At 31.1% G+C, this 14,270-nt stretch overlaps 1 protein-coding gene across 2 annotated transcripts in view; it reads right to left on the reverse strand.

Annotated features, from left to right (window-relative positions):
- Positions 1-547: 547 nt before the first annotated feature.
- Positions 548-14,270, reverse strand: part of LOC143250424 (putative ATP-dependent RNA helicase DDX10) — a 52,893-nt gene continuing 39,170 nt past the window's right edge. For both annotated transcript variants that reach the window (XM_076500897.1, XM_076500896.1), the window contains exons 17-19: positions 12,038-12,112; positions 7,593-7,744; positions 548-811 (exon numbers count right to left, since the gene is read on the reverse strand). In XM_076500897.1, coding sequence (XP_076357012.1) covers positions 667-811; positions 7,593-7,744; positions 12,038-12,112 — 372 coding nt within the window. In that variant the 3' untranslated portion in view covers positions 548-666. The remainder of the gene's footprint in view (positions 812-7,592; positions 7,745-12,037; positions 12,113-14,270) is intronic.

A 14,270-nucleotide genomic window follows, 5' to 3' on the forward strand; every position in this document is an offset into this window, starting at 1 on the left:
AGACTATAGAATTTTCTTTTCATTAAAAAATGTTGTGAATCAGAATTATTTTACTGATTATACATTTGACCCACTGACCGATTAGGTATGACCTACCTCCCACAGCTGAATGGTAGCATGTGTCTTGCAAAAATTCTATGTGCATTTAAAACACCTTTGGTCAATCAAAAGCCATGAATTAATAACACCACTTGTTGAACTCCAAGGTGGACAGAAAGCAAGTTTCTGTTCCTTGTATTTTACGATAAAACAACAACATTTGTTCTAAATTTTCTGACACTTTCCTTGTTTCTAACCCTATGTCTACAATCTGTAAATTAAAATTCTAAATAGAAATGATGCTACTGTGAAACCTGAAACCATACAGCCAATCACAGTAACTTCTTGTATGACAGAAAGAATGTTTATATTGTTCATAATAATTTACCAGGAAGTGACAAAACGCTGGCAAAGTGGATATTGTAGCAGAGAAGTTTGCTTGAATCATTTAGTAAATTTTACAGTGATTACAATAAGTATAAATGAGACTTAACATGAATTGTAGCCATTTATACATTTAAAAGTTTACTGAAAATACCTGTTTAATGTTGAAAACAACAAACATAATGTTAAATATTTGAAAGTTACATAAACTTCTCAATAACGCAGAAATTGTTAGGAAAGAAATCACGTTCTCGAAAGGAGGTGTAAAGCCAACTCCTCGTCACCGGCTAACGTCAATCCCGTGTCTAGTGGCTCCGAAATTTCCTCCTCTGATCTTTTCTGTCGTTTGGACTCAGGAAGACTTGGCTGCTGGAGCTTTCTCTTGTTCCTTTGTGTACCAAAACATGTTCAGAAACAAAATATTCATGTCTAAACCAATTACTTGACACAATAACACACTTGTTCCTTTGTGTACCAAAACATGTTCAGAAATAAAATATTCATGTCTAAACCAATTACTCGACACAATAACACATAATACACTTGTTCCTTTGTGTAACAAAACATGTTCAGAAACTAAATATTCATGTCTAAACCAATTACTTGACACAATAACACATAACACACTTGTTCCTTTGTGTAACAAAACATGTTCAGAAATAAAATATTCATGTCTAAACCAATTACTTGACACAATAACACATAACACACTTGTTCCTTTGTGTAACAAAACATGTTCAGAAATAAAATATTCATGTCTAAACCAATTACTTGACACAATAACACATAACACACTTGTTCCTTTGTGTAACAAAACATGTTCAGAAACTAAATATTCATGTCTAAACCAATTACCTGACACAATAACACATAACACACTTGTTCCTTTGTGTAACAAAACATGTTCAGAAATAAAATATTCATGTCTAAACCAATTACTTGACACAATAACACATAACACACTTGTTCCTTTGTGTAACAAAACATGTTCAGAAACTAAATATTCATGTCTAAACCAATTACCTGACACAATAACACATAACACACTTGTTCCTTTGTGTAACAAAACATGTTCAGAAACTAAATATTCATGTCTAAACAAGTTACTTGACACAATAACACATAACACACTTGTTCCTTTGTGTAACAAAACATGTTCAGAAACTAAATATTCATGTCTAAACAAGTTACTTGACACAATAACACATAACACACTTGTTCCTTTGTGTAACAAAACATGTTCAAAAACTAAATATTCATGTCTAAACCAATTACCTGACACAATAACACATAACACAATCAAAACACCAATAAATGACAGCTTCACAGTACTGACCAGATTTTAAGGAAATAATTCATATTTTACCTAATTGTGAAAAACAAAAGAATTTCTAATTTGTATGAAATATGCAGAGAGAAATATTAGTGTAATGATTCTTGATGGAAAAGCTTCTCTGATCTTTATCACTCTTCAAGGTGACCTATTAATCAAACACATCTCAAGTTGTTAAGTTGTCACAGTGTAGCTTTGTTGTGTTTAACCTTACTATTATATAGATGACACACAGCGTCCACTGTCAGTTACAGTAACAGCATGGCCAAAACAATCTTTCTTCATGTTTCTAACTACTCGATTATTCAACAGGAAAAACAGCACATTCAAAAAGGGTGTGTGAAAACATAAAAATTAAAAGTTTTTAAAACATGTGTCTGAAAACATAAAAATTAAAAGTTTTTAAAAGTACATTAGAGGTAAATAAATAAAACGTTAGTTTAGGATAGAACCTTTCAAAGATAATACAGGAAGGCTTGTATCTGATTATAAAATAGCAAGGTCATTATGTTCTGCATCAGTCTTTACAAATGAAAACTTAAACATTATTCATATACTTAAATAGTTTGTGAATGAAAACAAAGTTGAACAAAATAAATTCTGAGTTTGTTAAAACTGGGAAGTTTAAAGAATGATAAAGCTTCTGGGCCAAACAACATTTACCCAAGAGTTTTAAAGGAGGTCAAGGGTTAGATATGTGAGTCACTTGCCACAATTGTTCACAAGTCCTTAAAGAATGGACAATAGATTAGAAATTAGCTAATGTTACTCTCATCTTCAAGGGAAGCAACAGAAGTTGTCTCAGTAATTACAGACCTATTAATTTTACATCAGTTGTGAAAATAAGTTTTGGAAAGTCTGATGAAAGATATGTCAGAAGATGATTCAACAAAGTTTCTAATTTTATTAGACAGTCAACATGGTTTCACTAAGAAACAAATATTTTGACATGTTTATAATGGTAGGTGCTTACGTAGATGCGGATAAGAGTGTAGATTTGGAATATCTGGATTTTCAGAAAGCATTTGGCAAAGTGCCACATAAAAGGCTTGCAAAGAGTTCTCTATATGTGTGGGGGATAAGTTAACTAACTGGATGAGAAAGTGGCTTGATGGAAGAAAGCAGAAGGTTGTTTGTCACAGAGTTCAGTTAAACTGGGTTAATGTCACAAATAGGGTTCCTCAAAGCTTAGCCTTAAGACAGGTTGCTGTCTTTGATTTACATGAATGACATAGATCAAGAAATGTTTAATAATTTCTTAAATTTAAAGACAATTTTGAGGCCTTGGGTGTGAAGAGGATGCTGATGAATTCAAAAATTATTTACATAATTTACTGAGATGGAAAAATAATGGTGGAAGGATTTCAATTATAATAAATACAAGGTAATGCATGTGGGTTATCATACCTCCACTTGTAAGTATAGTTTGTATTGAAATAACCTTAGCAGTGTCGTGAAAGAAAAGGATCTTGGTATAATGGTTGATTAGGTTCTTAAGACATCCAAACAGTGTGCTGTTCTTAAGACATCCAAACAGTGTACTGTTCTTAAGACATCCAAACAATGTGTTGTTCTTAAGACATCCAAACAATGTGCTGTTCTTAAGACATCCAAACAGTGTGCTGTTCTTACTGGTAGTGTAATATAAAATTTTAGGTTGTATAAACAGAAATACTGAATACAAGTCTAAAGAGGTTACAGTTTTATTATATAGGTCATTGGTTAGGTCACAACTGGAGTATTATGTTCCATATTGGCCTCCTTACCTTAGGAAAGACATTGAATTGTTGGAAGGGGTTTATAGGAAGATTACTAGAATGGTACCAGCAATGGAGCACTTGTCATATGAGGAGACATTAAGATCCTTAAATTGTTTTCTCTTGAAAAAACTAAAAGCTAAAGAGAATCCGACTGAAGTACTTAAAATTCTAAAAGCTAAAGAGAATCTGGTTGAAGTATTTAAAATTCTAAAAGCTAAAGAGAATCTGATTGAAGTATTTATAATTCTAAAAGCTAAAGAGAATCTGATTGAGGTATTTAAAATTCTAAAAGCTAAAGAGAATCTGATTGAAGTATTTAAAATTCTAAAAGCTAAAGAGAATCTGATTGAAGTATTTAAAATTCTAAAAGCTAAAGAGAATCTGATTGAAGTATTTAAAAAACTAAAAGCTAAAGAGAATCTGATTGAAATATTTAAAAAACTAAAAGCTAAAGAGAATCTGATTGAAGTATTTAAAATTCTAACAGCTAAAGAGAATCTGATTGAAGTATTTAAAAAACTAAAAGCTAGAGAATCTGATTGAAGTATTTAAAAAACTAAAAGCTAAAGAGAATCTGATTGAAGTATTTAAAAAACTAAAAGCTAAAGAGAATCTGATTGAAGTATTTAAAAAACTAAAAGCTAAAGAGAATCTGATTGAAGTATTTAAAATTCTAAAAGAAACTGATAATGTTAATGAATAAACATTTTTCATACTTAACAGCAAGAATTATAGATCTTGGTAACACAAATACACATTTAGGTAAAGTAAGAGGATCTTCAGTTAAGACAACTTTATTTTTCTAACAGGGCATTTGGTCTTTAGATGTAAAGACAATAAAACTGAAAAAGGTTGATACATATATGAATGATAAGAGGAGACAGTAAAGTTGAGTGAGTTTAAGAGAAAGCTTGATACATATATGAATGAGAAAAGGAGACAGTAATGTTAAGCGAGTTTAAGAGAAAGCTTAATACATATATAAATGATAAGGGGAGACAGTAAAGTTAAGCGAGTTTAAGAGAAAGCTTAATACATATATAAATGATAAGGGGAGACAGTAGAGTTAAGTGAGTTTAAGAGAAAGCTTGATACACATATAAATGATAAGGGGAGACAGTAGAGTTAAGTGAGTTTAAGAGAAAGCTTGATACATATATGAATGAGAAGGGGAGACAGTAAAGTTAAGTGAGTTTAAGAGAAAGCTTAATACATATATGAATGATAAGAGAAAACAGTAAAGTTGAGTGAGTTTAATTAATTTTATTTAATAGCTTCAGTTTGGATCAACATATGTCTTGCTGTCCGTGAGCATCATGGATGAAACAGCCGATTTGGATCAACAGATATCTTGCTGTTCCTGAGCATCATGGATGAAACAGCCGATTTGGATCAACATATATCTTGCTGTCCCTGAGCATCATGGATGAAACAGCCGATTTGGATCAACATATATCTTGCTGTCCCTGAGCATCATGGATGAAACAGCCGATTTGGATCAACATATATCTTGCTGTCCCTGAGCATCATGGATGAAACAGCCGATTTGGATCACCAAATGTCTTGCTGTCCCTGAGCATCATGGATGAAACAGCTGATTTGGGTCAACAGATGTCTTGTTGTCCCTGAGCATCGTGGATGAAACAGCCATTTTGAATGAACAGATGTCTTGCTGTCCCTGAGCATCATGGATGAAACAGCTGATTTGGATCAACAGATGTCTTGCTGTCCCTAAGCATCATGTTAAGTGAAGAATTGAGAAGCACAATTTATCCTTTTGTAGTGACCAGTGGTACTGCTTTTGTAGTGACCAGTGGTACTGCTTTTGTAGTGTCCAATGGTACTGCTTCCATCAGAAGATTCAACAGAAACTCAACATCTTGTGATTTACACAGTGAAATATAAAATTACTTCCTAAGTTATGGCATAGAAACAGCTGATACCAGATGGACAAATGTCAATAATAAACTTTTCATGAAAAGTAAACATAGGATGTTTCAGTTTATGAACGTTTTCAAAAACAAATGCTTCATAAACAGATGTGGGAATGAAACAAACATCTACTTATGTACAGTTCATCAACAAACACGTGTGTTTTGTAAATGAAACAAACATCTACTTATGTACAGTTCATCAACAGACACGTGTGTTTTGTAAATGAAACAAACATCTACTTATGTACAGTTCATCAACAAACACGTGTGTTTTGTAAATGAAACAAACATCTACTTATGTACAGTTCATCAACAAACACGTGTGTTTTGTGAACTAAACAAACATCTACTTATGTACAGTTCATCAACAAACACGTGTGTTTTGTAAATGAAACAAACATCTACTTATGTACAGTTCATCAACAAACACGTATGTTTTGTGAACTAAACAAACATCTACTTATGTACAGTTCATCAACAAACACGTGTGTTTTGTAAATGAAACAAACATCTACTCTTACACAGTTCATCAACAAACACGTGTTTTGTGAACTAAACAAACATCTACTCCTGATAGTTCATCAACAAACGTGTGTTTTGTGAACTAAACAAACATCCACTCTTACACAGTTCATCAACAAACGTGTGTTTTTTGAACTAAACAAACATCTACTCCTGACAGTTCATCAACAAACACGTGTGTTTTGTGAACTAAACAAACATCTACTCCTGACAGTTCATCAACAAACACGTGTGTTTTGTGAACTAAACAAACATCTACTCCTGATAGTTCATCAACAAACATGTGTGTTTTGTGAACTAAACAAACATCCACTCTTACACAGTTCATCAACAAACGTGTGTTTTTTGAACTAAACAAACATCTACTCCTGACAGTTCATCAACAAACACGTGTGTTTTGTGAACTAAACAAACATCTACTCCTGACAGTTCATCAACAAACATGTGTGTTTTGTGAACTAAACAAACATCTACTCCTGACAGTTCATCAACAAACATGTGTGTTTTGTGAACTAAACAAACATCTACTCTTACACAGTTCATCAACAAACACGTGTGTTTTGTGAACTAAACAAACATCTACTCTTATGTACAGTTCATCAACAAACACGTGTGTTTTGTGAACTAAACAAACGTCTACTTATGTACAGTTCATCAACAAACACGTGTGTTTTGTGAACTAAACAAACATCCACTCCTGCACAGTTCATCAATAGACACGTGTGTTTTGTGAACTAAACAAACATCCACTCTTACACAGTTCATCAACATACATATGTGTTTTGTGAACTGAACAAACATCTACTCTTACACAGTTCATCAACAAACACGTGTGTTTTGTGAACTAAACAAACATCTACTTATGTACAGTTCATCAACATACACGTGTGTTTTTGAACTGAACAAACAACTCTTGAAACAAACATCTACTTATGTACAGTTCATCAACAGACACGTGTGTTTTGTAAATGAAACAAACATCTACTTATGTACAGTTCATCAACAGACACGTGTTTTGTGAACTAAACAAACATCTACTCTTACACAGTTCATCAACAAACATGTGTGTTTTGTGAACTAAACAAACATCCACTCCTGCACAGTTCATCAACAGACATGTGTGTTTTGTGAACTAAACAAACATCTACTCCTGCACAGTTCATCAATAGACACGTGTGTTTTGTGAACTAAACAAACATCTTCTCCAACTCTTAAATTTAAAAGTACTTCTAACATACATGAGAGTTAAACATTATATAACATTGTATATAAAACATTACATAACATGAAATATATCAGTAATTGGTTTTAAGTAAACTAATATATTATATTTTGGATAATAAAAAAATTCTAGGGAAATGTTAAAAGGAATACATTGATTCAACATTCAAGAACATCAATCGGTAACAGTGTTCATTAATAAGTAGCAACTTGAGAAACAGTTTGAAAAATGTCAAACACACTTGGTAAATTATTTAAATATTACTGAAAGCATCAAGTAACCAACATGGCACACATCAGTTTGAGCTAACCTTAAAGGAACCCAAAGAAATATCACTGGTTAGTTTACTATGTGGTATTGATATGAATAATATGTGAAACCCCAGAATAAAACAGTACCTCTCAGATGAAGAGTCAGTTCCATCATCTTCTGAAGTACTTTTATCATCCACTGAATCTTCTAATGTTTTGCCCCAAACTTTATCGGGATCAGGTAGTTCATCTATCATGGTGCTGATAGCTTCATCTTCACTACTGGAATTTTCTTCTTCCTTTAACAATAATATTGAGTTTAACTGGTGGATTCATCTAGAATAATGTGTTTACATCTTTATTCCAGACATTTAATGATATCTGTTGCATCTTAAATAATCCAACATCTATTCTCATGTTTTCATATTTTAAATACGAGATTATGAGTAATAATGATTTCATATTTTAACATCAAAATAATTTACCAAGTACTTATCACATGTCTACATAATACATTAACACATTGTGAATACATTCAAATAAAAGTTATAAAAAATTTATATCTGTTGTAAAAAAATAAAATGTTGAAACAACATATTACAGTAGCTATAACAGTTTAGAAATATGTATACTGTATATTACAGTAGCTATAACAGTTTAGAAATATGTATACTGTATATTACAGTAGCTATAACAGTTTAGAAATATGTATACTGTATATTACAGTAGCTATAACAGTTTAGAAATATGTATACTGTATATTACAGCAGCTATAACAGTTTAGAAATATGTATACTGTATATTACAGCAGCTATAACAGTTTAGAAATATGTATACTGTATATTACAGCAGCTATAACAGTTTAGAAATATGTATACTGTATATTACAGTAGCTATAACAGTTTAGAAATATGTATACTGTATATTACAGCAGCTATAACAGTTTAGAAATATGTATACTGTATATTACAGCAGCTATAACAGTTTAGAAATATGTATACTGTATATTACAGCAGCTATAACAGTTTAGAAATATGTATACTGTATATTACAGCAGCTATAACAGTTTAGAAATATGTATACTGTATATTACAGTAGCTATAACAGTTTAGAAATATGTATACTGTATATTACAGTAGCTATAACAGTTTAGAAATATGTATACTGTATATTACAGTAGCTATAACAGTTTAGAAATATGTATACTGTATATTACAGCAGCTATAACAGTTTAGAAATATGTATACTGTATATTACAGTAGCTATAACAGTTTAGAAATATGTATACTGTATATTACAGCAGCTATAACAGTTTAGAAATATGTATACTGTATATTACAGTAGCTATAACAGTTTAGAAATATGTATACTGTATACATATTGTACAGTAGCTATAACAGTTTAGAAATATGTATACTGTATATTACAGTAGCTATAACAGTTTAGAAATATGTATACTGTATATTACAGTAGCTATAACAGTTTAGAAATATGTATACTGTATATTACAGTAGCTATAACAGTTTAGAAATATGTATACTGTATATTACAGTAGCTATAACAGTTTAGAAATATGTATACTGTATATTACAGTAGCTATAACAGTTTAGAAATATGTATACTGTATATTACAGTAACTATAACAGTTTAGAAATATGTATACTGTATATTACAGTAACTATAACAGTTTAGAAATATGTATACTGTATACATATTGTACAGTACCTATAACAGTTTAGAAATATGTATACTGTATATTACAGTAACTATAACAGTTTAGAAATATGTATACTGTATATTACAGTAACTATAACAGTTTAGAAATATGTATACTGTATATTACAGTAACTATAACAGTTTAGAAATATGTATACTGTATATTACAGTAACTATAACAGTTTAGAAATATGTATACTGTATATTACAGTAACTATAACAGTTTAGAAATATGTATACTGTATATTACAGTAACTATAACAGTTTAGAAATATGTATACTGTATATTACAGTAACTATAACAGTTTAGAAATATTTATACTGTATAAATATATATAGTACAGTCATTATAACAGTTTAGAAATATTTATACGGTATACGTATATATAGTGCAGTAACTATAACAGTTTAGAAATATGTATATTGTATATTACAGTAACTATAACAGTTTAGAAATATGTATACTGTATACATATATAGTTCAGTAACTATAACAGTTCAGAAATATTTATACTGTATAAATATGTATAGTACAGTCATTATAACGGTTTAGAAATATTTATACTGCATACACATATATAGTACAGTAACTATAACAGTTTAAAAATATTTATACGGTATACATATATATAGTGCAGTCAAAATATCAGTTTAGAAATATTTATACGATTTACATATATATAGTACAGTAAGAGTTTAGAAATATTTTTCGGTATACATATATATAGTACAGTAACTATAACAGTTTAGAAATATACTCTTCAAAACAAGAAATGCAAAAGGGATATTTTTGTTATTTTAAAGAGAAATATATGTAATAACATTACAAGCTCAGAGTATGTGATGTTGCACATGTTAAAACACTGATTGTCAGACCAAAATAACAATAAAAGTTGTGCACTTTGAAAACGGAGAAAAACATCAGATTTTTCGCCAAAACGCATTCGTGTCCAATAAATTTGTTTGAGAGATCTGCATGTTCTGCAAGTGCAACATGTGCAAAATCCCTATAAAAGTGACGGATTCTCGATTTCCATAGCTCAGTGTTAAGCCACCAACACCCAATACAGTTACGCCAAGACTGACTGAAGTAAAACGCCATTGTTTGCTTGGAAGCAGGCAAATCTCGATCAGATGTTACCAGAGCTGTGAATGTCCACCCAAGCACCATCACAAGGCTATGGAATCGTCACCAACAACATGGATCAACTCATGACCGTCCACGATCTGGCAGACCTCATGTGACCACGCCTGCACAAGATCGCTACATCCGGTTACATCACCTTCGGGATAGGACCACCACTGGGACGTCTACTGTCTCAACCATACCAGGGCTGCGTAGGATTTCCAATCAGACCGTACGCATCTATGAGATGCAGGAATCCGACCTCGACCTCCAGTCAGAGGCATCATCCTCACCCAGCAACATCATCAAGCACGGCTGCAGTGGACTCGGGCACATCAGGTATGGCCTCATCGACGATGGAGGCATGTTTGGTTCAGCAATGAATCACGTTTTATGCTTCGTAGGCAGGATGGAAGGACCTGTGTTTACTGTCGTCGAGGTGAACATTTTGCAGCAAACTGTGTGCAGAATGTTGACAGATTTGGTGGTGGCAGCGTCATGATGTAAGCTGCCATCGCCTACAATACCAGAAGAGACCTTTTGCACATTCGAGGGAATCTTATGGCTCAACGATACGTCGACAAGATTCTTAGGCCCCATGTGCAACCCATGATGGTGAATGTCAACAATGTTTTTTAACATGACAACGCCCGTCCTCACACAGCCCGACTCACCACTGTCTTCTTGAGACACCACAACATCAACGTTCTTCCCTGGCCCTCCAAATCATCTGATTTAAACCCCATCGAACATCTTTGGGACGAGTTGGACCGACGTCTGCGATGGCGACAACCTCAACCACAGACTCTACCTCAGCTTGCAGCAGCTTTGCAGGTTGAGTGGACAGCCATTCCACAGGATGTGATTCATCATCTCATTGCTTCCATGGGCAGGAGATACCAAGCAGTTATTGATGCTCATGGGGGGCATACTCGTTATTGACGTTGAGTGAGGTTAAACTTCACCTAGTGAGTGTGGACTTCGCCTTTGCAGACTTTGGATGTTCAGCAGTGAATGTGCAAAGTTTCACACGTCATACAGAACTACCCGGAATAAACTTGTTAACAATTTGTCTCATATTTTGCCTTTTGCATTTCTTTTTTTGAAGAGTATATTTATACTATATGATATAGTACAGTAACTATAACAGTTTACAAATATTTATACGGTATACATATATATAGTACAGTAACTATAACAGTTTAGAAATATTTATACTATATAATATAGTACAGTAACTATAACAGTTTAGAAATATTTATATGGTATACATATATATAGTACAGTAACTATAACAGTTTCGAAATATTTATACAGTATACATATATATATAGTACAGTAACTATAACAGTTTAGAAATATTTATATGGTATACATATATATAGCACAGTAACTATAACAGTTTAGAAATGTTTATATGGTATACATATATATATAGCACAGTAACTATAACAGTTTAGAAATGTTTATATGGTATACATATACATATAGTACAGTAACTATAACAGTTTAGAAATGTTTATATGGTATACATATATATATAGTACAGTAACTATAACAGTTTAGAAATGTTTATATCGTATACATATATATATAGTACAGTAACTATAACAGTTTAGAAATGTTTATATGGTATACATATATATATAGTACAGTAACTATAACAGTTTAGAAATGTTTATACGGTGTACATATATATATAGTACAGTAACTATAACAGTTTAGAAATATTCTATCTTTTCAAACTCACTTTATCCCTGGATTCAGATTTTGTTGGTAAACCTCTCTCTAATCTTCTAGCCTCCTTTTCTTTACGCCGTTTCTCCTAAACAAATCATCAAAATTCACTTACAAAATTACGTAAGATATTCATATCAATACAAAACCACCCAAAATTTAACTTTAAAACAACAGTTTATGAAACATAATCACCCAAAATTTGTTAACTTTAAAACAACAGTTTATGAAACATAACAACCCAAAATGTGTTAACTTTAACACAACATTTATAAAATATAACCTAAAATTTGTTAACTTTAACACAACATTTATAAAATATAACCTAAAATTTGTTAACTTTAACACAACAGTTTATGAAACATAACAACCTAAAACTTGTTAACTTTAACACAACAGTTTATGAAACATAACAACCTAAAACTTGTTAACTTTAACACAACACTTATGAAACATAACAACCTAAAACTTGTTAACTTTAACACAACAGTTTATGAAACATAACAACCTAAAACTTGTTAACTTTAACACAACACTTATAAAACATAATAACCTAAAACTTGTTAACTTTAACACAACACTTATAAAACATAACAACCTAAAACTTGTTAACTTTAACACAACACTTATAAAACATAACAACCTAAGACTTGTTAACTAACACAACGTTTATAAAACATAACAACCTAAAACTTGTTAACTTTAACACAACGTTTATAAAACATAACAACCTAAAACTTGTTGGCTTTAACCAACACTTATAAAACATAACAACCTAAAACTTGTTAACTTTAACACAACGACATAAAGACATAACCTAAAACTTGTTAACTTGGCCTGTTGCTTATAAAACATAACAACCTAAGACTTGTTGACTTTAACCTGACGTTTATAAAACATAACAACCTAAAACTTGTTGGCTTTAACACAACGTTTATAAAACATAACAACCTAAAACTTGTTAACTTTAACACAACACTTATAAAGACATAACAACCTAAAACTTGTTAACTTTAACACAACACTTATAAAGACATAACAACATAAAACTTGTTAACTTTAACACAAACTTATAAAACAACCTAAAGACTTGTTGGCTTTAACCTGGCACACTTATAAAACATAACAACCTAAAACTTGTTAACTTTAACACAACACTTATAAAACATAACAACCTAAAACTTGTTAACTTTAACACAACACTTATAAAACATAACAACCTAAAACTTGTTAACTTTAACACAACACTTATGAAACATAACAACCTAAAACTTGTTGGCTTTAACACAACAGGTTTATGAGCGTAACAACCTAAAACTTGTTGGCTTTAACACAACGACTTATAAAACATGACCTAAAACTTGTTGGCTTTAACACAACACTTATAAAACATAACAACCTAAAGACTTGTTAACTTTAACACTGGCGCTTATAAAACATAACCTAAAACTTGTTGGCTTTAACACAACACTTATAAAACATAACAACCTAAAACTTGTTGGCTTTAACACAACGTTTATAAAACATAACAACCTAAAACTTGTTAATTTTAACACAACATTTATAAAACATAACAACCTAAAACTTGTTAACTTTAACACAACACTTATAAAACATAACAACCTAAAACTTGTTAACTTTAACACAACACTTATATAAAACATAACAACCTAAAACTTGTTAACTTTAACACAACGTTTATAAAACATAACAACCTAAAACTTGTTAACTTTAACACAACGGTTTATGAAACATAACAAACTAAAACTTGTTGGCTTTAACACAACACTTATAAAACATAACAACCTAAAACTTGTTAACTTTAACACAACACTTATAAAACATAACAACCTAAAACTTGTTAACTTTAACACAACGCTTATAAAACATAACCTAAAACTTGTTAACTTTAACACAACACTTATAAAACATAACAACCTAAAACTTGTTAACTTTAACACAACACTTATAAAACATAACAACCTAAAACTTGTTGGCTTTGGCCTGACGGTTTATGAAACATAACAACCTAAAACTTGTTAACTTTAACTGGCGACTTATAAAACATAACCTAAAACTTGTTAACTTTAACACAACACTTATAAAACATAACAACCTAAAACTTGTTAACTTTAACACAACACTTATAAAACATAACAACCTAAAACTTGTTAACTTTAACACAACATTTATAAAACATAACAACCTAAAACTTGTTAACTTTAACACAACGTTTATAAAACATA

This window comes from Tachypleus tridentatus, chromosome 5 (genome assembly GCF_004210375.1).
Source record: "Tachypleus tridentatus isolate NWPU-2018 chromosome 5, ASM421037v1, whole genome shotgun sequence".
NCBI lineage: Eukaryota > Metazoa > Arthropoda > Merostomata > Xiphosura > Limulidae > Tachypleus > Tachypleus tridentatus.